The sequence below is a fragment of the Haemorhous mexicanus genome, chromosome 11, assembly GCF_027477595.1.
Source record: "Haemorhous mexicanus isolate bHaeMex1 chromosome 11, bHaeMex1.pri, whole genome shotgun sequence".
Classification (NCBI taxonomy): domain Eukaryota; kingdom Metazoa; phylum Chordata; class Aves; order Passeriformes; family Fringillidae; genus Haemorhous; species Haemorhous mexicanus.
The window spans coordinates 24,273,368-24,299,084 of NC_082351.1; the positions used below are offsets into that span (position 1 = coordinate 24,273,368).

At 39.5% G+C, this 25,717-nt stretch overlaps 1 protein-coding gene across 1 annotated transcript in view; it reads right to left on the reverse strand.

Moving 5' to 3' along the window:
* Positions 1–318: 318 nt before the first annotated feature.
* Positions 319–25,717, reverse strand: part of FGD5 (FYVE, RhoGEF and PH domain containing 5) — a 75,815-nt gene continuing 50,416 nt past the window's right edge. Inside the window, exons 11-21 of the mRNA XM_059856921.1 lie at positions 24,587–24,658; positions 23,019–23,087; positions 17,629–17,712; positions 16,072–16,151; positions 11,718–11,817; positions 9,850–9,987; positions 8,693–8,795; positions 6,566–6,696; positions 4,751–4,879; positions 2,958–3,106; positions 319–2,447 (exon numbers count right to left, since the gene is read on the reverse strand). Of these exons, the coding sequence (XP_059712904.1) occupies positions 2,411–2,447; positions 2,958–3,106; positions 4,751–4,879; positions 6,566–6,696; positions 8,693–8,795; positions 9,850–9,987; positions 11,718–11,817; positions 16,072–16,151; positions 17,629–17,712; positions 23,019–23,087; positions 24,587–24,658 (1,092 nt within the window). The 3' untranslated portion in view covers positions 319–2,410. The remainder of the gene's footprint in view (positions 2,448–2,957; positions 3,107–4,750; positions 4,880–6,565; positions 6,697–8,692; positions 8,796–9,849; positions 9,988–11,717; positions 11,818–16,071; positions 16,152–17,628; positions 17,713–23,018; positions 23,088–24,586; positions 24,659–25,717) is intronic.

Here is a 25,717-nt window from a genome sequence, read left to right on the forward strand (position 1 = left end):
CATTTTCTTTTTTTTTTTTTTTTCCCCTCTTTATGCTGCATTGAGACCATTTGTATCTGTAACTGAAGTCAAGATGAAGTAAAGTAGGTGGGCTTTACAGAAGGTAAATCAGTGTGATTGAAACATGTCATCATACCAATTATGTCTAAATCCTGTTTCTACCAGAAGGCCTCCAGTACCATCTTCTGGTTTGATGCTTTTTCTTATTTGTCAGAGAACTGTTTAATAGGCAAGTTAACTGTTAACAGTAACTGGAACTGCAAAGCTGGAATTAAAGAAGGTAATAATGGTGTAAAGGAAAAGCCTGTAGAACTGCAGTTATGTTATGCTCTTTTATTTCTCTACATTACTTAAACCAATGTATAATAGCACTGTATCTTATTTTTTACAACAAAATATTTTCATGTTCGTTTCCTGCTTCTAACTGAAAGCTTCATACAACAGTCGCTACACATCAGCACCTAAATCTTCACAATATTGTCATTCTGTAGGGAGTTTTGTTTTGTTTCAGACAATGGCTAGAGATCTTGCTCTGTATTCAATGTTGTCATATTTTTCTTGTAAGTGCAAAATGTTTTCAAGGGGGGGGATAAATATTTACAGGGTATTGGTAGCAAAGCCATGGCTCTTACATGAAACAAAGTTAACCTTGCTGTTCATCCATTAACTAAAGAGTACAAAAGTTTTATTTTTCTCATTCTTGGTTTCTGTTTGCACATGATAATAATATATGCTTAATGGAATGGTCAGAGTCAGATGTATCAAAAAAAAAACCAAACCAAAATGACCTTTTTATTTAGTGGTAGATGTGTATTTGTTTCTTAAAGCTTGTTTATCCTGGTGAAAAACTGATCTACCTTACCATTTGGATATATATGATAGACTCTTAAAAATATGGAAAATTCTAAAAAAATTTGTTAGGGTTAAAAATTCAAATGTCCATTAAGTTCCTTGAAGAAAGGGAAAAATAAAAGTAATAAAAATTCCCACCAATATAATTTAATGTAAGTAAATTCTTGAGCATGTTATTTTTATACAAAGATATATTTTAATCATAGATGTCATTCTGTTCCTCAGTTAAATATTATGACTGAGGACAAAACCACTGTATTGCAATGATTAGAACATCACTTCTCAATCTTCTTTATAAAAACTCCCACCCAAAACACTAAAAAACCCCACTGCAAAAACAATAACCAAAACAACAAAACAAAAAAAACCCCTACACCAAACCAAAGCAACAAAAAAAAAAAACCCACACAACAAAAAAAACCAAACCAAACAAAGAGCCCCACCCCCCAAACTCCAGAGATATATATCCTCAGCTGGTGTAAAACACCTCAGCACTCTGACATAGGACAGGTGTGGCCCCAGGAGTTCCAAATTACTCCAGCAGAGCAAGTTCAGACAAGAGCATTTCAGTCCACCCAGTATATGTCAAATACTGTGCTGGTTATGTGGATCAACTTTTGACGTTTTTCATAACAAGAACAGCAGAAACAACAGAAATTTTGAAAATAAAGATACAGTATTTAAATAGATGATAAAAATCTTAACACTACTAGGTAGATGTGTTAAATAAAAACTGTCCATAGTTCAATAATAAATTAAAAAGAACCTTTGGGTTTGAGTCTGAAGTACTTGGAGAGCTATAATTCAGCATCTGGCTCCGCAGTTACTGGAGTGCATTTCAAAGTACTGCAGTGATATGAAACTAAACCTTTAACATAAATTATATGGTGATTTGTGTGAAATTATTATAAATTGATAGTAGCTATGTTGGATCATAGTCAGTGAAATGTTCGTAGACCAGGTAAATTGTGTTTTTCCTTCATTTTATGTGGAAGCAATTGAGCATATGCAGGGCATATTTTCATGCTGGTGCCTGTTAATGGACAAGTAATAAGTCAGGTACAGAACTCCTTAGAAACATTAAGAAAATGAAGCTGTAGTTCAATAGAAAATGATAAAGTGCTTTAAATGATCATTTGTTGTTTACTGCATTGTTTCTCATGTCACAGTAGACATCAAAACCAACCCAATGAAATACAATAGTGCTCTGGAATAAGTAAAACTGAGTCTGTTACTTACTGTAGTCAATATTTCCATGTATTTTCTGGTCTTGATGTTAGACTTAGTTTACTGTGGGATCAGAAGAGAAGCTTATAGTACAGGCTGAACTTGCACAGACATTAAGATCACCATAAATAATCTCTTATCTTGATGTTTTCATTTGCAACAATGTGTATGTAAGAAGGAGGAAGAAAAAGAGCAAGCTGGAAACAGTTCAGATCCAGTGTGGGTGGCCAGTGGGCCTGAAATACACTGTTCAGTTTTGTAAGTCAGAAGAGGGTTGCTGGAGATGTATAGAAATCTGAGAATTTATTCCAAGTTCATTGAGTGAAAGCTGCTATAATATGGATGCTTCTTCCATGGCTTCAATCCACCTAAAAAGTAGAGGAAAGAAAAATGGTACATATAAAATTTTTGTTTGCATTTTAAGAACACAAAGCATGAAGAAGAGACTGTATTTTCCATCCCAGCTCTAATGAGGAACAATAGTTCTGTGATTAAAGCATGGAGCTGAGTACTGGGACTCTTGCTTTCTAGTACAGTCTTGACCAGTCATTTATTGTAAAATCTCAAAACTAAGAAATAGGTAAATTTAACATATAAACTGGAAGTTTTTCTACAGTAATCACTTTTGACAGACTTCTAGCTATGACTCTTGAGGCTCAGTCCTTTCTTTACCTACAGAAGGGAGCAAATTCTCCTTCCTGAAGGAACTGAAAAGCACCAGGTAGATTTTTAATGTCAATCAAGCCAGTCACATGCAATCTGGCTTAATCAAAATTCTGAAAGCTGTTTGTTTCATCTGTTACAAAGGCATTCTGAAGTGAAGGAGGGGGAAATCCCCACATAAGCTCACTGGCTAATGTGGAAGTCTATCCCCATACCTGTGTGCTGAATTGTTATCCTCTGCTCGGAAGCTATAAAAGAGCGTCTGCTTGTGGTAGAGATGAAAAACTGTATCCATGATTCCTTCCTCTTTTTCTGTGGCAATGGTGAAACCCAACAAAGGCAAACTTTCTGTAGCAACTTTGTCCTGGAAGTGAAGAGAACCGAAATGTAGAGAGAAGGCTTGTAACAGTTTGAGGGCTCTTTCTGAAAAGCAAATGCTACAACCCCTCTGTGACAGTTCTGCAAAAGCAGTAGTGTGGATGTTCTGCTGGAGGCATGGCTTTTAACCCAAACAGGAGCAGTGCCTCTATACTGCACATGTTTTATCTAGTCTGTGTCTTGAACACCAGCTCTCAAAGTCCAGTTCTTCATGATCATCCACATGGCCGTGAAGGTCAAATTAGCCATTCCTTTGATGGCTGCCTTTGACATTATGGTCCAGGAGGCAAAATTGAGATTACTAAGAGTACAGCAGCAGTTCTGAAAGCCTGAGACTCATTTCCAGTTATGTTTCTTTCAATCATTTTTATTTGCTGGCTGCAAGTAGTGGTTCTTTTGGTACCTTGTCATTTAGAAATCTGTTCTTTCTCAAGCTGCGCACATGCTTTCCAAGAGGCTGCTTGGAAATTTCCTAGTTGGTAATGCAATTAATCGTTAATTTACTCCAAAGACACTTCCATGAATTTTGCTTGGCAGATAGAGCTTTGTATGAGTTAAAAAAAACTATAAGCCTTAATGAAATTGCAGTTTAGCTGTTACTGATAGCTGCAGTTTTGGTCACTATATTTAGGTAGATTATATGCGTATATTGCCTTTGCCTCTGCTTTTAGAAGGTAAATTGCAGCCTAGGTATGTAAAGTAACCAATTGTTGCTTTTTTCCTATTGCTGTACCAGAAATAATCGCTTTTAAGGTTAAAAGAGAAAAGGCAATTGTGTTGGATACAGAATTTGATGCTAATGATCTGAACTGCTGGCTTTGGCCATGAATCGTTTTGTGACTCAATCTCCTCATCTGTTTAAAGGGGATAACATTGCTTCATGTAACCATCACAGGGGTGATGGTGATGCAAGTTTAAACATCTGATGTTTGCAAAGTATTCTAAAGGCTTAAAGTACCAAACATTGCTTTGACAGGTTTTTGCATTCTATATCCTTTATTTGAGCAAAATGAATTTTTATGGTTCTGCTTATGAAATCTATCAATCATAACCAAACTTTATATCACACTTCATCAGTATTGCAGCTAATATATAATAAGATAAGGGATAAAATACATAAAAATTATCTAGCTGATACCCAGCTTCCTTGACTGTAAGGAAAAGCTTGCAGGCCAACACAGAAGGCATTGTTCTCACTTCTGCCTCCTGTCTTTCCCTGTTAGTGCTAGTTGGAGAAGCATGTCTTATTTATATTTGCCAAACAACAAGATTTTCCTCCCCACCCCAAATGGATCATAGTACTCTCTCTCTACAAAAATATGTGACGGTTACTAAGTGCACCAGAGAATACCGAAGGATCTTGAAGTCTTTAGGTATAATTATGTATGTTAAGATTTCCAGTGGTTGACAATTTATTTGATTTCTTATTATTCATACTATTATAATGAAGGGCAGCATGTGACAGGTCCAGCTAGGACTGTGGCCAAGTCAGTCTGTTAGGACCAGGTCTCAGAAGCAGCTAGTTGGAAGAACTACCATTTGTACCTTTCCCATTTACTGGTCTGCTGCCTGTAGGAAATAAAGAAGGAGTCTCAGATAGAAAACTATTTCAAGACAGATTGCACAGTACCTCGTTTGCTATGTAGGTGTAGAGGACTTTGCCTTTGATAACAAACCAGCGTTTCTTCCAATGTCTTTTGCCTCCCTTACATCTGCTGAGGTAACCACTGATGGTAGCTCCCTCTCCTGAGGCTGCCACCTGGAGCATGGTAGGAGAAATCAGGATTTGTAACAGTTAAGTCTTTTCCCCTCTTGATTATGCATGTTTGCATAATCCAAACCACTAAGTGAAACCTTAAAAGTATTGATACAGAAAAAATTATAAGCATGGTATTATGGTTCTTTTTTAACTGTTTGAATATTTATAGTTAAACTTAATTCTCAGTTACTCTAATGGAAAATATGCGGTTGAGTTATTATTGAGGTCAGTAAGATTACAGTTGTGTTCTGAAAAGCCAAACTTGTCCTTTTTCCCGCATCTGGTGGGTTTTGGGTGCTTTTCATATTTTAAAAGTACATGCTTCCAGAAGTGAATTACAGTCTTGTTGCTGAACACTTTTAAGACATAGGTGTGTATATAGGGCCTTACTGTGTTTTTATAGTTAATAAATAATTTATGTTAATCACTTTGGTAATGACTTGGTTTCATTTTTGAAATAATATTTCTAAGAAGACTTGCTTCTCTTATAGAAATATTTTGAGCTCTAAGGGCTTAATGTTCTTAAAAATCCAGGTTTTGAGTAGATGGAACTATACATATGCTCACATAGAATGCAGTGTACATCATTAGTTACAGCAGTAAACTGTTGTAGTATTGGATTTGGAAACAAAGGGCAGAGATTCAAAAGCAGCTTTGGTAACACTGATACAAGAGATGACTGAGAATTAATATAGTAGTGTTTTGCAGGGGAACAGAAGTGTTCCAGGACATGGAGTAATGCTATTGTGAGATAGTTCATGTTAATAAAGATGTGCTGCTTCCCTGTGGATAGAAAGGTGATGCTTTTTTCCTCATGGGGTTGAAATTCTGCCTGCTAGTTCTTTTAATACTCAATTTGTGTGTTTGGATTACATGCTTGTATCTTTGGCATAGTTTCATGAACAAACCTCAAGAAATTCCAGTGTCTCGACTGCACAATGAGTTCAGCAAGATGTTTGCACCCTAGTCTCTTTAATACAATGATAAATTCCCGCAGAAATGGGAGTACCTTACTGTACTCAAGTTCAGTGCGCAGTTTATCTGCCTAGAATCGATCATCAACATGATTGGCACCTTGTTCCTGGAAAGAAAGCTAACACAATTGGAGAAATCATGTCCCCATTGAAATTGGTGGGAATTTTGTTGACATTGGTGAGGTCAAGATTTTACCCATTTGATTTGAAATGGTTTTGTTTGAGCTGGAGGGAAAGTGCCTGGTAAAACATGTATGCTCTTGAATTGACTGCCAAGGACTACTCACTAAGTCTATTTCCTAAGGAAGTGTTATTTTATTTCTCTTGAAATCAAAGTAAGATTTCAGAAGTAAGGGTCTTCTTAAGAAAGAAGGTAACTGATGAACAGTATATCGTGCTTTGTTGATCTGCCCTCTTGTTCTGTCTAGTACCTTGAAAGCGTTTTAGGCTTCATAGGCTGATGAGCAAGTTAAACTACCATACTGTCCCACTCTCTCAGTGGGCTCAAGACACTTCTGTGGTATCTTTAGAGCTCAGAGTATTTTTGTGAACACTACTGTGAAAAGCAAAAAAAAAGAAATTGCATGATGAAAGTAAACCAAGGCATGTGCTGAGCCCACTGCACACAGTATAATTTAAAATCATAGCTGCTGAAATATGAGCACACAGTTTCCTATAGTTCCTTGCCTTTCTCAGGTAGCTTGGTTCCTACCTCCATGAGAGCTGAAGGGATTTTCTTCTGTTTCTTGAAGGATGAATAATGAATATTGTGGAAAACAGAGGAGAAGGCACTGCTTGAACACCTGGATGAAGCTGGAGGGAAGCTCACACTTAGTGGCCGCTCTGCAAGATTAAGAAAATTCAGAAAGGGAAGGGGGAAATGGATAAGTTGGTATTTATCAGGCTAGGGTAGAGACATGATACACTAATATAAATAACTAAGGAACATGCAATGCCTCCTCTATACACAGTTTTTATTTTAGTCTTTCTTTCAAATCACCTTTTTAAGTCTGATGAGTGGGTTCCATGGCACCCTCAGTTAATGGTACTAACCTAAAGTTTCTTGAAAAAGCCTGCAAGAAAGCTGACAAAGCACAAAACACAGCTTGTTTTCTTCTTATTTAAAATGAGCATTAAGCAAATGGCTTTGACATCTTTCTCATTTATGTTCTGTAACACCTTTCCAGGATAGATTCACTAATGCAATATTCTTTCTTTATGAACCATTCATTCTCTTTGAATTGTACATGGGAGACAGGTATTCTGTATCTGAAAATTTCCATTAGGCCCACGTGTCTGAGTTCATATCTTCATGATTTCACTTCTGGCAACGCATTATTTGAAAGTTCTTAGTAAAGCACAGCATTAGTTTAGCACAAATCTGAGTAACTGTTTCTGGACACACAATGGCTCGGGGATGCTTTTTTGGCTGTTGTGAAAGCATCTGTTTGTGTTTTCTTGGCTAGTGTGAATTTCTTTAATCAGAAGGGGAAAATGAAACTTCATCTGTCCATGCCTTTTTTTTCCTGGCAATGTAGTAAGCTTTTAGAGACTGTCTACATGAGTAGTTGTGCAAGAAAATTATTTCCTGTTCACTCTCTGTTCGTATATCAGTAACCCCTGTCCCCCTTTTGTCTTTTATTTGGATGTGTACTTAAATCAGAAGAGACTTAGATAGTAGGATAATAAAACAAACTTCTAGATAGACAGTAGCTCTTCTGCTTTGAATTCACACTTTCATCTGTAACTAGATAAACTCGCCTTGTAGAACAGCTCTTAGTGACTTTGTACTTAGCCTTAGTATTTCTTTTTGTAAAAGCTGCAGCATGGATGAGGACAGTGAAGAACCACAAAGACATGTTTTATTTTAATGGATAATTAATTAGAAATGACAAGTAATAGTTATTACCTATAATGAATAAAATAGTTCAGTTAGGAAGAACCTACAACAATCTAATCCAATTGCTTGACCAATTAAGGGTTGCCCAAACATTAAAACATGTTATTTAGGGCATTGTTTAAATGTCTCTTAAACACTGAGAGGCAGGGGGTATAGACCACCTCTCTAGAAAGCCTGTTCCAATGTTTGGCCACCCTCTGGTAAAATAAAGGTTTCCTCATGTCAAGTCAGAACCTTCCCTACTGAAGTGCTGAGCCTTTCTCATGTGTCTTGTTACTTGAGCAGAGGGAGAAGAGATCAGCACCACTGTTTCCATATCCCCTCCTCAGGAAGCTGCAGGGAGCAATGAGGTCACCTTCAGACTCCTCTGAGTTTGCCTCTTCTAAGGAGGCAAACTCAGTCCTCAGCTGCTCATTGTAGGACATTATTTTTATAATTATTCTGGTTTATCCAAAGGCCAGGGCAGGTCTCAGAGAACTGGCTTATAATCATAGAATCCCAGAATGGTTTGAGTTCTTAAACTTCATCTCATTCTATCCCTGCCATGGGCAGGGATGCCTTTCACTAGACTAGGTGGCTCCAAGGTCCATCCAATCTGGCCTGGAACACTTGCAAGGGACAGGGCAGCTGCAGCTTCTCCAGGAAACATGTGCCAATGCCTCATCACCCTATGAGCAAAGAATTTCTTCTGTCGCGCTAACCTAAGTTTCTGCTGCTCCAGTCTGAAAAAACAGTTTGCTAAACTTGATTTTGTGGCTTACTAAACAGTTTTAGCTGCTATAGAGCCTGGCTCTCCCAGAACCTCAGTACACATGCCTCAAACTTGAAATGAGGAGTACTATTTAACAAAACACAATATGGAAGGCAGGTCCTAAATCATCCCCATAACACAGGCAAGAAACAGATTTGTCAGTTTTGTCAAGAATGAAGGAATCTTACCTCTTTTCTTAAGTTCCACATAGCAGCTATCACAGACTTTGGCGGCTTGATCTTTGAGGTACTTCATAGGGTACTTGTTTCTTGAACAATTTCGACATACAATCTGTTTCAGCAAGAGGAGAGGCACATAAATACAATATAAGTTTATAGATATGCACATACAAAACAAATCCCCTGAGCTGGCTGGGAGAGGAAGTTGGATAGTGGACTAAACATGACTCTCTCCTGAATCTGGGGCAGTCAGGAAATGCCTGCTGATTTAAATGTGATTGCTGTAGCTTTACACTGTGGCAAGCCAAGCAGAACTGGTCACTGTATTTGGTTGCACGCCATAGCTGTATCCTTCTCTCCAGGAATTTACACCTTCCTGCCACTGAATCACAGAAAGACCACTTTAATGCGACTTCTGTTTTTGTAGCTTTGTTAGTAACATTGTTTTCGTAAACAAGCTTGTGTGCTCCTCTAAACCCTGTGTATGTACAGATTGATTTTCTCAGTGGAATTAGGAAAAAAATATTAAGTTAAATGCTTTTTTATCCTATCAAAAAATTGCTGGTGGTTTAATTAAAATAAATTTTAAAAACAGGTTAAAAGACAGCAGTGGTTTAAAACAGGACTGCAGGTTTATGTATACAGGCAAATCTCTTTAGTCAGAGGTCAAGAGATAAAACCAAGAAAGCTTTATAGATTCCCCTGAGCTTTAGGGCAAAAGGCAACAGCTCTTTGGAGCACAGAGGAAACCTTCCCTTTAGTCATTGATCAAACCATGCTCTGCTGCTGACTTTCTTCGCTTTCCTTGGAAGATCATTTTGCCAGCTGTTATCAGGGACAGGACATGGAGTAGTTGTGCTACTGCTCTGGTCCATAACAGAGCCTGTTTTATCAGTCTATTTCTTCATTGTCTCTAGAACTAGCTGTGTATTAGATAAAAGGGCTGTACTCAACAACAATTATCCTGTCAGCCTTTAACAACTAGCCTTTAGGAGGTAATTTGACCTTAAGGCAGTTATTCCTTCTAGTAACTTTAGAAACCTAATTTAGCAAAGCCCTCACTGGTTCTGTGAGAAATCCAATGTTGATACAAATTTTCAGGTTACAGCTGCCCGTGTCCTAGAGGTGTGAATAAAACCCGCGTGAGAAGCTTGTACAGCTCTTACCTTCCCGCAGGCATGGCAATGATGTCGCCTCAAAGTGAGGGTAAAGTCACAGCCACAGTTCATGCACATCATGACATGGGACACGGGCACCAGTGTAGGAGGCCTCTCACCCAAGGGTATTCCAAGCCTTTCCCTTAGCTTAAAATCAAAGAAGAATAAATGAGGAAGCATCCACATTTCTTAAGTCCACTTAGTCAGCCCTGTTGCATCTCATTTCAGTCTACCTTCACCTGCTAAGATTCCCAAATTTTCCCATTCTTAATACACTTCTATAAGTGATATACAGCTGCTTCAGCATTGAAAGATTAGCACACACTGCTGTTAAAGTCAGTCACAAAAAGTAACAATCCACATAAATCTATTTTTGGTAAGGCCCTGACACTCTTCCACATCAGAAAAATATCTGACTAATTGCATAAGAAAATTGCAGGTAGGAAGATGACTTAAAAGCATCTTTTTTGTTAGCAGCTTTTGAAATAATATCAAAAAAAGCTCTACAACCTTCAATTGAAAAAGCACCTGAGCTCTTTGCCATTACACCTTGGGACAGCTATGTGATAAGGGAAGGGAGGATAAAGAAAACTTCTGCCAACAACAGGATCTAAACACAGACAAATCAAATTCCTCCAAGTTTTAAATCAAGTTTCTCCATGCACACATTTGAGCTTATACCAGAGGCAAAAATGCAAAATAAATTATTGTTTCATTTGTTGAAAAAGGATTTGGTTTATATTACTAAACCGACTAATTTCAGATTTTTTTTTTCTGTTAAATATTTAAAAGTAGATTCGATACAGCTCAGGGAAAAAAAAAGCCCAATTTGGTTTTGAATTAATTGTTTACTTTCTGAGGTCTTAAAAAATTAATTTATAGAATGGTTGAATTTGGAAAGGAACTCTGAAGGTCACCTGGTTCAACCACTCTGCTCAGGCAAAGCCACATAGGGGCAGTTGGCAAGAACTGTGTGTGGGTGTCTTCTGAACATCTCCAAGGATGGAGACTCCACAACCTCTTCAGGCAACCCTGGGTGCCAGTGCTCAGTCGCCCTCAGGGTGAAAAAGTGGTTGCTGTTGTTTGAAAAAATTTCCTGTTTCAGTTTGTGGCCACTGCCTCTAGTCCTGTCACTGGACACCACTGAGAAGAGCCTGGCTTCTTATTCTTTGTGCCCTCCAGGTATTTATACAGTAGATGCTCCCTGAGCCTTCTCTTCTCCTGGCTGAACAGTCCCAGCTTTCTCAGCCTTTTCTCCTATCTGAGATGCTCCAGTCCATTATCAGCTTTGCTGCCCTTTCTTGACTCTTCCCAAGGTTTCCATGTGTCATACTGAGGAGCCCAGCATTGGACACAGCACTCCAGATGTGGCCTCACCAGCACTCTTTTGTATTTAGTAAAACTGGGGCTCTATGTAATCTAAAATAGCTTTTTTACTTTTTATCAGATGCAGGTTTTGCCTCCTTAACTGGGAGTAGAATAACTGAAAATAATGAGATAATATGCATAATTGCACTGATAGTGACTTTGTGTACGTGATATTAGTGTAATTAATGGGTAGTGGTTTTTTTTTTAATCTATGAAGTTTGTAGCTATTTTTAATAAATCCAAAATAAGTACTTGTTTGTTGTTTAGGACAAAACAGTCTTCTTCCAGAAGAATTAAGCAAAGGCCACAGAGTATGGAGTGTGATTAATATTTCAGAGGTGGCCCATGAGCTGTGATGAGTTTCATTGTTCAAGCTTGGCATGCTTATTTAAATAAAAATAGAATGTATGGCTACTAGGAACTCCATATTGTACAACCCTCCTTCTTTTGTGTCTCTGTCTTTCTCTCCCTTCCCTTTTCAAGCATTAAAAGGTTTGGCCTCCTTTTACCTCCACGCTACTGTGGAAAGTTGAAGTCTTGTGAGCTTGGCAGTCGTCTGGGATGTGTTTGGTGATGCAGCTGTACCAGTCATCCCTTTCTGAGCAAGAGCTGGGGAATGAAATACAGCAGAGCAGTCAATGCCATGTACAGCAGGGACTTAAACAAACTGATCAGAGGAGACAAGTTTCACTTCATGAGCGCTTGCTTTTCCCCACTCCTGCACTGAACTTATAATTTTCTGACTAGGAACAAAATTGACTGTTGGACATACTCAGAGTGATGATTAGTGTAGCTCCATGCTTAGGACTGTGACTGAGAAGGAACCAAATGCCCAGAAAATTTTTCGAAGTAGTCTCTGGTTTTGCTATAAGCTGCTCAATCCTAGATCACACAGGACAATATGAAGTGTCTCTTTTTGTCCTGTCTTTTTGTCCTTGTCTGCCCTATCTTTTAGGCGCTCTAGTGTATAGAGTGTTGGCATATATGGGTTGCTCAAAGCAAGCATGTTTATGCTCATCTCTACAGTGGGCTGCTTAGCTGAATTGCATATTGGGAAATGCAGAAGTGTATCGCCCACGGTAGAGGTGTGTTTGATTCAATTTTCCTTTAGCTTCTTCACAGACAGCCTCCAGTCTCCTGGAACAGAAGAAGCTAGGATAGCAATTAGTGAAGGAAGCTGGGTGTTCCCTGGAGTTGCAGTTACCCGTGGAGGCCAGTAATTCTCCAGACTGGCCCCTAGATGCCCCCTGTGGACAAGGCAAACCAGCGAGCACTTCGCATTTGCCTGCTAGTCCAGCTATCCCCAAAAACCAGCAGGGTGGGTTCCTGTTATTTTACAGATGCATTTGCTCTGTTACAGCTGTGAGGTATCCTGCCTGTTTTAGCTGTTTTTTCTGCTGTGACTTCAAACTGTGCACTTCCTGTTCATTTAAAACTCTCTGCACAGCTCTAGTGGTTTCTAGCCTCAGTCACCAGAGAGAATGCAATTCAGTGTGGTCTCCCCTTTCCAGATCATACCAGCCACTCACATTAAAGCTACCCACTAGACTTTGTTGTAAAAACTAGCAGTGGCGTCATTGCCAGCTGTTGTTCAGCTGTGATTTCCTCACACTGTCCTCATGAAGACCACCAAACAAGACATCTGAGAACAATTTGTGTTTTGAGGTCTAAAAAAAAAAAAGGCACAAAAAGAGAGGAAATGCCAGATTTCCAGATTTTCTTGATGATCTTTGACTTGGCATCCGTCTGCACTATAAGCATAAGCCCTTGTCTGACAAACATCAGCCTGTGCAAAATTCAACAAGCCTGGAGCAGGAACTCTGAGCTAGTGTATGTACTACAAACTGGGTAGCTTCCTCTGGAAGCCAAGGAGCTATGTTACAGGAGATCACCTCTGTCAAGAGTCACACTAGTAGTCCTAGAATCCCAGAATGGTTTGGGTTGGAAGAGACCTTAGAGATCATCTCATGCCATGGGCAGGGACACCTTTCCCTAGACCAGGTTGCTCAGAGCTCTATTTAGCCTAGTCACTCCTTATTACTACCAAAGTTACCACCTGTCAAATTACACCTTCTAAGAAATCTGAAGATGTCTGTATCTTCCAGACAAATAATGTCCGCTGCCTAGAAAACACTAAAAAAGTCCTGATTTAAACATTTGTCTTGCTAATTCTTTAACGGAAATTCTCTTCACTTGAGAATTAAGATATGATTAACAAAACCCAAAAGAAACACAAAGGAAATCATGGCCCATATAGTGGTGGAAATTAAAGCCACTTTAGGAAAGACAGGTAAGAAGGACAACATGCTAGCAAAAGTCTGATATCTAACTGTCCCCTTAAGCCTCTTTTCCATTCAACTAAAAATATCTAGGAAGTAATTACAGGTTTTTAGTGACTAAATGTGGAAATAACACCCATATGCTGATAAGTAAGATCAATTATGTCAATTTGCATAGGCTTGTTCTTAATTAGATATTTGACTGGTTGCATGAAGGCTCAGCAGAGTTTTTGCTGAACCTCTGACACTCAGAGAAACTCAGCCCGTGATCCACCATTGCCACATTTGGTCCTTGTGGGATTTTTCGGATGCATCTTCTGTGTGAGCTATCAGTTATCCATGTCAGCTCATATATTCATCATTAAGCAAACAGAAAGAGGGGGTCAAGTTGTGACTGCATTTCACTAGACAGCAGGGGACATCCACAGAACAAAGAAATTGGACCAGGATGGGATTTTGTCAGAGCGCTACCGCTATCACTGTAAATTAGCCTTTCAGGAGGTTATACTGACTGTGTTCGCCTAATATTTTCGCTGGTATTTTATATAAGCACCACAGAGTTAGACCTGTGTCCAAGATTAATATTTTTGAAATGTAAATAAAGATATAAGAGCATATGAGCCTTCTCCATAAAGGTGATGTGCTTTAATCTGTTAGCAGCTCCCTGCTAAACCAATAACATGGCTCTTCAGGTGAATGAGCCATTTTCAGCAGGAAATGCAAAGACTTTACAGTGCTATCTGCTCATACAGCCATGCTGCCTTCTGAGCTTTGGTCATCCTTGGTCTACTGCCTTTAGTCCCTAGCATTCATGCTGTATTTACTCAGTTCATTCACCTTGTCTCATACAAATATAAAGGCTCTGGGGTTTTCACTTTGGTTGTCAACCACTGGCCTATAGTACAGCTTGCAGCCCCTCAGTGTGAACAGTAAAATATACAGTCTTTAGGGATACTTCAAGCCTTCTGCACTTTTCTGTCTTCGGTGCGTCTTTTGGTGGGTGTAACAGGCCAAGGATGTTGTGCAATGGAGTCAGGAGAGCGTGCTGGCTACTGGCTCACTGATATCTCATTACCTCTGCCAGCCAGTAGAAAAAGGAGGAGGAATAACTGGTTTTGGGTGACTTACAGCAGATTGGTCACAGAAGGAGCAGCACAAGGAGAGGGAAGGGGCTCTATCCCAGCCTCTGTCTGTCTGTTATCAGAAGGATAACCTTAATCTCAGCTGCTGGTTCTATCTACAAACAAACACAGCTCACAGTTGCCTCACATACTTTGTTTATCCTAATTAAGCATGGACTTGGTATGAGTACAAAAGGCAAAGAAACATCCTAATAATGCAAGCAGTGCCTCCCAAACTGCTCACTAGGTATGACAACTTCAGTTGGTCTGGGGAAAGAGGACTTGCAACAGAATTTCCCCTCTACAATACAGAAGGATGGTACACATCTTGCTTTTATAATTGGCAGGTAATTCATAATTATTGTGAGTATATTTTGAGGATTGTAGAGAGTGTGGAGGTCTACGGAAATATAGGATATGGTTATGGTTATAAAAAGGAAATGGACCAAAAGGTTTTAACTGGTAGCTGAGCACTCCCCACAGATAGTAAGTGCTCTGGGAAGGATGAGAGCTCTGAATTCTGATTCTGAGTAAGAAAGTACCATCCCTGTCTTTCTCTGGGACTGTTTAATTTAGGAAGTTGGCTGTGTTTCTAGGTATTCTGTTGCACGCTGTAACTGCAGACTGATGATGGGAAAGTCAGTACTTAAAAGCACTGAAGACCTTGTTATTTGGAAGAATTAATTTTAATACCACTGTAGTGTGCTATATCTTTTGTAATAAACTGCATGTAGAAAACAAACCAGTTACCTTTCTGCTATGGCTGTATGTAAATTAGTGGGATAGTTTTGGGCTAGAACCATGAAAAACACAGTACACTGCTATCTTCTGACCAGAAACTGATCTACAATCTCTTTTTGGCACTGGCTTGGGATCCTAGGACAGAGATCTTGACGCCCAGTTGCAATCAATACTAGCAGTACACAAGCTCATTACTGAAATTCCTTTTATTAGAAAAACCCATGAGGTTGCCAGTAAGGTTTGATTTTGACTTTGACACTTAAGCACTATTAAATACTTTTATATCTGTTGCATGGTATTACCTAATTACTATTTTCTCCAGGAATTTTGCAACCCTAGAGGTATGAGGTAACAAGGGAACTTATAAAAGGAAGATATAACAGACTCCTAGGGTCGCAGGGAAATAATGCGAAAGATAATGGAAAGTGCCCAGGCTTCTTCTTTCTTTTCTCTTTAAGATCTTATCCAGACCCAACTTCTAGTCTTTAGGGAGCACATTAATTGAATTAGTTACAGTTTATGAGCCTTGCATTTATAATGAATGTTGAATGTTGTTATTGCATAATCAGATACTCAGACATTGTCTGTCACCAATAGGAGACTGAAAAACACTGGTTAAAAAAGAATGAGACACTATCTTAGTCTTGGGTACTGGTTGGACTAACCTAGAGATACAGCTCTAGAAAATAATGCCCTCTGCCATGGACATTTGGGAACAGTACCTTGCTGACAGGGTCAGGCAACGCTCATCATATTCAATCTTCAAGATGTTTTGGGCTTTCTCTATCACTGGGCGACTGACCTAGAAACAAATGCCATGAACATGAATGTGGACATGAGTTAAACTGTCTACAATCAGTACACCACACAAGTCTCAGTGCATATGACCTCTTATATGCCTACCATCTGTTTCATATTTCAGTGCAAAAAGATGGGCATTAGGGTTTTTTGTATTGCTGTTTAATGAGGTATGATCTCTATTTCAATATGATGGTGTGCTGAAGGGAAAAAATAACATAATCCAGCCTATAAGAATGAAGCACCTGTGAAGGTTCAGTTTTAATATGACAAACTTAGATGTTTAGTCTGCCAAGTGTCAGAGCATTTTGGTCTATGCTTGTAATGAACAGAAACACTTTTTTTCTGACATGTGGGCATTATACAGTGAAGCACTTCAGTTCAGTGAATGCCTGCCCAACTTAAAAGCTACAGCTCAGCTACAATCTTTTCCCTACCATGGAGTATATTAATAGCCAGCTGATAGCAACATCCAGTGAGGAGAAACAAATGTTCATCGTTTCATACATTTTTATTAACAAGCATCATTATGCTAGTGACAAAGTGTTTCAAATGTACTTCAGTAAGAACTTGCTCCACAACTCCTTTTCACTAAACAGTAGGATATTTTGGCAATTCCTAGGAATTTCTGGGATCCCTAAGTTAGTTTTAAACTCTCAGGTCCCTGGCGTGATCAATCCCTGCCACATTTTCACAACACCCTAAACTTCCTATGTCATTCCACTGAAATTAATGATTAGTAATTCTCATCTTGTGTGTTTTCTAGATCATCAGACTCTTGACTTGTCATTTCAAATCCTCTTTCACATAAATACAACTTGGAATATTAGTTATAGAACAGTTATGAAGGTCCAATAGACCACTTTGGTCCAATATTTCCTGTTGCATAGATTCTGGTGCCAATGAATACTTAGGGAAAGAGTGTGAAGACACCTTAATTGTGTTTGCAATTTATAAATTTATTGAAGAAGAAGTTGGTTTCATATCACTGCATGAAATTATGGGGAAAAGGTGTATTGGCAACAAAGTTGGCTAATTGCTTTTTGAACCACTAATGCTTTTGATGAAAACAAAAGGCACATGAAAACCAGCCATGTGTAAATTTTGAGTAGCAGGAGTTTAAAACCAGGCAGACTGAGCTCTAGTGAGTATATTGAAGGGAATAAGAATGCATTGGCTGGAGACAAAAGGAGATAATAAATCTTTTCTGTTTCCTGTTTCATGTTTAGAGGGTGACTGATTTTGGCTTGTATTATTTATGCAGTCTAAATAAGGCTGTCATACTAAGTCACAGACTTAGAGATAATCTTTTTATGTTTTTCTACCGTTTTGCCTTCTGTCTCCTGTAAGAGACAAGGGAATGCCCTGATAACAGGTCCATCCCCCCTTTCCCCTTGCTTGATATGAAACATAAACCAGCAAAGCACCAGCAGTTCCCTATAAAACTTTAATTCAAGCTTTTAACAGAGATGAAGCATTACCTTCATGCCTGACACAGCCCAAGTGTTTTTCAGTCGGTATTTGCCATCCTTCTGGGGATACGTGTACAGCAGAACATCATTCATCTACATGAAAAGAAACAAAATCAATAATTTGCAATATGGCTTTCAGGCTTGCCTGCTTGCCCATTCTCCTGGGGAGTATACCTGGAACAAGCTGTAACTTGATGAACTGCTGAGACTGTTACCTAACCCAAACCCTTTCCTAATATCCAGCCTAACCCTCTCCTGACAGCTTCGTGCTGTTCCCTTGGATTCTGTCACAGAGAGCAGAGACTGGTGCTGGTCCTCTGCTGCCCCTCCTGAGGGAGCTGCAGACCATGATCAGGTCTGACTTCAGTTCTCCTCTTCTCCAGGCTGAACAATTCAAATGGCCTCAGCCATTCCTTGCATGGCTTCTCCTTCAGATTCTTACCCATCTGTGTTCCTCCTTTGGATGCTCTCTAACAGTTTTAGCTCCTTTCGCTGTGGTGCTCAAAACTGCTTACAGTACTCCAGGTGAGGCTGCCCCAGTGCAGAGCAGAGCAGGACAATCCCTTCCCTCACCCAGCCGGCGATGCTGACCCTGATGCGCCCCTGGACATGGCTGGCCCTCTTGGCTGCCAGGGCACAGCTGACTCATATTCAGCTTTTGCTGACCAGGACCCACAGGTCCCTTTTCACAGTGCTGCTCTCTAGCACCTCATTGCCTAGTCTACACTAAAGGTTGGCCCCTTCCCAGCACTGGTCCTTGTTAAATTTCATATGGTTGATGATTACTTATCTTTCTAATTCATCAAGATTTCTCTGCAAGGCCTCTCTGCCCTTGAGGAAGCTGATAGCTCCTCCCAGTTTAGCGTGATCGGCAAACTTCTTATCCCTTCGAGTCTTGCATCCCTGTTCATGAATATATTAAAGAGCTCTGGCTCTAAAATGGGCCCTGCAGCACCTGGGCACTAAACCCAAGGAAGTGAACTCCTGAGAGAGATTTTCAGGATCCTGACATAGTCTGCTATGAGTCTTCTTGAATAGCAAACTCATTTTTTAAAATGTATTTTAAAAGTTACACATTTCTTTAAAAACCTGCTTATTTTTTTTATTACTCTTGATAAAGGATGACACTATGGTGCATACCATTAGCATGACAACCTTGATTAATATCCCAAGATTTTACTAAATGTTACTTTTCTTTTATTTGCCTTTTTTTCCCCTCCTTTTTTTCTTCCCTATTTTGCAGTAGGCTGTGATTTGGAGGTCTCACTAGCTACAACTTGACACAGTGAAATCATGACAAATATTTCAAAGCTTGTGAAGCAAGGCACACATATTCATGAAGAAAGAAAGGGTTTGCACTCACTGCTGTTTCCTTTGCAAAGATCTTAGTGATGGCCATATGAATGGTATGGACAGAATTAGTATTAGTACCAGTGGTTTCATATTTCCTCCTGCTTCGACTGTCCACTGTTCCCTCAAGCAGTGAGGACTGGCTGATGATAAAAGCTGCTCTTGCAGCCTCTCAGAAATCTGTGGTAGAGGAGATGGACTGCTAGAACCCTGTGGGAAGCTCCCACAAGTCCTTGGGCTTCAGACACAATTCTTGTTTGCCAGAATACTTTTAATAATTGGGATTCCCAGACTGCTCAGAGTTTGATATTGGAGCACATACCCTTTTTCTGCACAGAGAAAGAAGGATATGTCTCATCCTTTATTCCCTTTTTTCCTGTCACTACTTTCCTTCCTCCCCACGCTTCTTTTTAGAATTCTCTCTGTTGTTACAGGTACCCAGTAACATTAGAGTCTATGCAAGTTTTCTAACTACAGTGTTCAAGTTGATTGATCCAAACAAATTTAAGCCCTGCTAAACTGCTGGCGTCCATATGTAATATACACTCTGTCTAAAAGCTTCTACTGCCTGTTTGGTTTTTCTGAATGTTTTAAAGGCTAGCTAATTATGAACCCTGCCTTCTTCTATTCAAGTCTGAGTTAAACATGCCCTGAGTGTCAGTGGACTGGTCTGAATGTGTGCTGGAGCTGTGTTTTTCAAGCTGCAACTCCAAAAATCTATACTCCAGCCCTGCCAGATACAGCATTAAACAGTCTCCCATTTGATAGCAGCTTCCTGCAATCCATTTTCAAAACAAGTGGTCTTTGTAGAGAAATTCTTAGAAGGGTGAGATAAGAGACAGGCTCTGAGTTGCAAAGTCTTGTGGTGAGGGGCAGTTAGGGGACCTGCCAGTTTCAGCAGCCCATACTGTGCTGCACAGAGGCCACAACATCCTTGTAAACAGAGACTGGACTCAGGAAACAGACACACAGCAAAACTCACAAAACATCCTGCCAGGAAACACCAGATTCAACAATACCATCAGCCTGCAAAAAACTGCCAGCTCAAGTAACATTTTGATACACACAACATACACCTGCGGAAACATTTGAAATTTGTCTTTACACTGTCATGCATATATGTGCTGTGCACAGACATACAGTGCTCCTTAGGGGCAGATACACATTCAGAGCACACCACTAAAGCACACTTTGAAAGCACAGGCCAAGTAGAAGTCTGGCACACACCCAAGTTTTACAGCCTATTCTAGCTACAACTTCAGTTTGATGGGCTCATCTCCTGGGATGAGTAGGGATTAAGTTCTCGGGGTTATCCTTCAGTGTGTACTCTTGTTCTGAAATTCTCTCCAGGTCCTGGTCTTGATTTAGCTTTAGTCAGAGCAACTTCGCTGCTAAGAACTTCAGAAAATGCTATTCTTGTAAAAATCTCCTTGGGATAGTGAAGGTAAATATACTTATTCCATCAAAGCCAAGCTACATCTTCTACATGTTATCTGATCTTTTTGAGTCACTGCTGACATGTGAAGCATTAAAAAGGAGTTCTGAAAGGTATTTTTGCTAATACACAAACCTGAGTTTTGCAAGTGGCTTCAAAGGATTACAATATGGTCCTTAGAAGACAAAGGCTTTAAATAAATGTCAGTTTTAAGAGACAATGTTTAGGAAATTATTCTAGTCTTGGGGTTTTGTCATGGGATTTTCTTCCACAGGAATCACTGAACCTGAAGGTAGATATTTGCCAATAAGTTTCAAGTAGTTTCAATGATCCAGTCACCCTCTCCTTGCCCCTACTGGAGATAAAATACAGAAAGCCTGAAGTAATTGCATCTTCAGTGTGTTAGATCAGGAAAGAAGCCAGGTTTATGTGTCTCTTGGTTCTTGAAAGTAACCATTATGACTAGCTCCACCCCATTCTTGTGCATGACAGCACATTTGGTCACAATTTGCCTTGCTGACTGAAAGGAAGAAAAAACCCACTGTTTGTGGATAGTGAGAGCTTCTGTTAATAAGACATTGACTACTGTAATGTCTCCAGCTGTCAAGAGACACTTCTCTCTGCAGTTAACATCTGAACTTTCCCCAGGAAATAGTTCCTAAACTAGAGAGTGCCAGAAAGTAATTTCTATGCTTGTTCTGTTCCAGTAATTTTGGCCTCTTGTGACTTATGACCTTCAAGCTGATACAACCATTTTGGATGACTTGAAATTTATATAAGTTTATCCCAGGTTTAAATTACATTCCTCTCAGTGTTTATTATCAACCTGATTTCTGATCTTCCTTAAATTCTCTGTATCAGTTACAACAGCTAAGTTTGTCAGCTAGAACACTTCAGTTTTTGCTCTAGTAGTGGGTTATGATGGCAGCAACAAACACATTGGAAGACTAAAGGGTAGCGATGTCTTAGAATTTTGTCCCAGCTTTCGCCACAATTCCAAAGTAATTTTGAAGACTAGCAGAGGCAAGTGCTTCAGAAGAGAGATCAGTAGGAATGTAATTATCATCTGTTATTAAGTGGTTATCAGTAGACTTCAGAGTTACTGCTGCTGAGAACATTGTTTCTTAAGGCCAGCTTCTGGAGTTTCTGGCTTAGACTTTTTCCTGTGACTGCAACAGAGTCACGATTTTGACATTTATTGCACTTGTTACAGTCCATTGATGCTGACTCTGTAAAACAGAACTGCAGCTATCTCACATTCGAAGATTTGCGTGAAATCCATCATTTTCAGTTCGTAAGAGTCTGAATTTTTACAGAAACCACTGAAAACATCAAAAAAAGTGCAGCACCAGCACTTCATCCCATTCCATCTGATCTTTGATTGTGATGGGCAATATGTGATTGAGGAGGGAAGAAAGCTTGTGCATACACTCGTGCCCAAATAGGAGTTACAGCTAAGAGGGAGAAATATAAAGGATTAATGCAAAATATATAGCTTCTGTAATAAGCCATCTCTCCTCCTTACAATGATCCTATGGTGAAAAGCTGTCAGCACTTAAAGGCAACAGCAAATACTTATTCCAGGCATATAATTCATTTATTTTAAAATTAATTCCGCAAGCAGTATTGTAACCTTAATAGCATCAGTAATTCTCAGTACTTTATGGCTTTTTTCTGGGAGGGAGCTCTAAAGAATTTTTCAAATATTAACAGCTAGGCAGGTAACAAAGTCCTAAGACACAGGCAAGTATCATAAACCCCTTAATATTGAAAAGTGCATAAAAAAACGTGTGGTTACAAAACACGCTACCTGAAAAACTGAGAACAGAGCTCAGGAGCCTGGAGTCTCAGATACTCCCTAACTGCTCAGTGGAATGTGTGATACAAAGTAGAAAGCATAAGTGTTCATAGCAGATCTCCAAAACAATGGGGTTTTATCTGTTTTGATTTGCAAATACTTGTAGGAGGGTTGTGGACCCTTGTCAAGAGTATTCCAGCCAAGTGATGGAAGGTCCATTTTTCCTAATTATCCTAGAAGAATGTTGCAAAGTGTCACTGAAAACTGTTGTTCTAATCCACACTAAGCTGGAGGTGTATGTTTAGAGGAACAATGCTGAGGCAATGCGCAAAATTATTAGGTAATTTACATATATGTGGACCGCAGGAGCTAAAAGCAAGTTCTTCAGCTTCAAAGATCCCTCCCAAGTGTGACCAAAGGATGTTTTCAGCTACCTTAGCAGTAGGGTATTCTCTCTTGCTCCTGATTAAATCTTCAAAGTCTTAGGACTTTCAAGTGTGTAGCTTAATTCCTGAAAGTTTTTAGGAGTTCTCATATTCCTTATCCCATTGAAAACTTGCACTTCCTTGCAGAATTACGTCCTGGTGAAGGCTGTGTATAACTGTGGCACAACCGGAGGGTTGCACAGCACGTATTCCTGTCTGCAGGGCCAATGGGACATGTGAAAGGACTACAGCCCTGTTAGCAACAGGAACTAACTCACTACATCACTGTTGATAGTTAAATGACTTGCAGCCTAAAATCTCCCAGGCTTCAGGGTTGTGTAAATGCGTGGAAAGATATGAGAGAAACAGTAAAAATATAAAAAAATCTTACCAAGAACAAATGTCGAGGATGCCTGGTTTTGCCAGAGACTTTCATCAGCGTTCCCTCTTTAACAAAGATCTGAAGGAGAAAACAGCAGATTGTAATCCTGAGATTTCATTCTGAATCTTTCTGAGAAAGAAGAGCATTTCTCCTCGGGAAGGAGCTGCTCCAACACCATTCATCAGTACAAGAAGACATAGAGAGCCTCAACACTTGTTTCTAGCCTTACTCCTTTTATGATCTGGCTTAGTCTTTGCCTGTGTTAGCTCTGCTACCCTTCATGGCTTGCACTTGTGTCAGTACAAAATGGGTAGGAAACCCGCTTGTCCTCAGCCCACTCTTTCTGCACTGTGGACTGTGCTAAGAGGTGATTGTCACAGATTGAAAGCTAACATGTAATGAGCTTTAGAAAAGAATTCTTGTCTTTAAAAGTCCTCTGAAATAGGCAGACCAATGAGAAAAGCTGAAACCTTGGGTTTTAATATGCTACACCATCTTAACTATGCCTCCATATATAATTTGCTTAATTTTGCAAGCACAATATTTTTCAGTCCATCATGTTACTAAGTATGTAGGTAGGACTGTGTATGTAAAACCAGCTAAACCAGCACACTAGAACTTCATTGCAATAATGTTTGAAAAAGCCTGCCATAACTAACTGAACTACATCAGTGGATGAACAGTCACCAGCTCTTTTCAGATGGAGAACAGAATCTGATGTACTTCTTCCCTCTAGAATAGTTTATAACCAAAGAGACAAATCCTGTAAAATCTGTGTGCTGGGCTTTGCAGAATTTGTTAAAGCATTATCTAGTAAGAACAAGTGAAAATACTGATGTTAGAGAGAAAAAAAAGTATTTGCAATATTTGGCTGATGAGTATTCTTATACAATGAGTATGCATGCTTTGGAAATTGCTTCATGAATTTTGTTAAAGATATTGGTGGACTGAAGGAAAATTCAGAGTTGCAGAATTCAGGAGAGAAATCTTTTGAAGCACAGAAGCAGGTTGGAGCTGAGGGAACTGGACAGATTTGAAAGTCAGAAGAAGAAATTTGCATTTGATGTGGACAGCAAGACAGCTGTACACTCTCATGTTTCTGTTGATGTGTTGCTTAAAAACAGCATCTTATATTAAAAGCACCATAGGGGAATGGTGAAAATATAAAATTGAAAAAAATTAATTGCCCTAATTTAAGGTTCTTAGCCAGCTATATAAAGCACAGAGGCTTATATATAAGCTGTATAAGCACAGAGGCTGAAAGCAATTCCTGCTACAGTTGCAGCCTTTTGACAGGAGTATATAAGGAGGAAAGCAGTACCTCCATCAAAATACACTACACTTGGCGTGTCTGAGAACTGCTGAAGTGAAAAGCCAAAAGGCTGCTCTGTGTAAAAGCAGAGACAATGCATGTCTTTCTCAGCACGACCTTCACTTTGTGCACTGCCAGAGTGATGTTTTTTACACAAACCAGTGCTCCAGCTTGTATCACAATAGCTCAGTGAACAACATCTGTAGGCATCTGAAACATGGCCATCGACACAGAGATATTGCATAGTTCTGCCAGCAGCACTCACCCTTCCTGGCTGGAGTAGGCCGCTCTGCCCTCTCACACTGTGCTCAATGTGTACTAGCTTCTGCAAGTTTTCCTGGGAGAGAAAAACAGCATTTAGAAGGCCGCATGGAGACTGTTTTTATACAAGCAGGCAAATTTTCCCTCACCCCTCCTCACCATTTTATTTCTTTAGAACTGATATTACAGAATTAGATTTCAGAGAGAACTGAGACCAAAGATTTACACCCAGAATGTCATCCTCCTGCCTTATGGATTTTACAAAACCTCATCACCTGCATTCACATCTGCTGTGACCTTCTACAGTTCTTTTACCTGTGATTCCCCAGTGTACCTTCCAAAGGAACTACTAACTTCATATGGTATTTATACATTGGCTTCTTTGCTGACTTTCTGGCCCTGTGAACTAATGAAATAGGGACAAAGAAAAGTATCTGCTCCAAAGGCCTGTGTATAAGAGCCATGGCACCAAAAAGCCAAAGCATGCTTTGATGCTGACTGTTGCTAGGATTATCTGAAGATTTACATTCTGTGATTACAGATTAATGCTTTTGCAATAGGGGATTTAGAGGGTACACTAGTAAGCAGGCAATGAACCTTCATTTCTGTTTGGATGCTTTGTAAAAACCAGGAAGTTTTTGATTCAACTCTGATACTATTAACTATTTACCTGGCCTTAAAGCACAGTCAGTCAGTGGGTACTGGCAGCAGGCATGAACTTATCCACGAAGATGGTAAATACGATTACCCTAGATAAGTTTGTGCTCCCATAAAGAAAATCAGATGAATGTAAGAAGGAAGAAGGGAGGTCTGTACCTTTGCAATATTGCTAGTCTTTTCCAATCTCCTTCCATTTAGCAGATGAGGCTGTTAAAACAGAGGCTCGTGCATAGGATTCAGCTGTGGTTTTCATCTGACCAGAACAGTAGAATGGGCTACCCAGCTGCAGTGAGTCCTCACTGGAATATGCCTACAAATTAGGAGCCTCCTATCTAAGTCTCCTATACTATACAGCCACTGCATCCTGTATCTTCAGTTATACACCCAGATAAACTACAGACTAAGGACCATACTTGATACAGCTTTGTGACCTGACAGCCTTTTAGAACCGTTTTCTGCTTCAACACGCAATGTT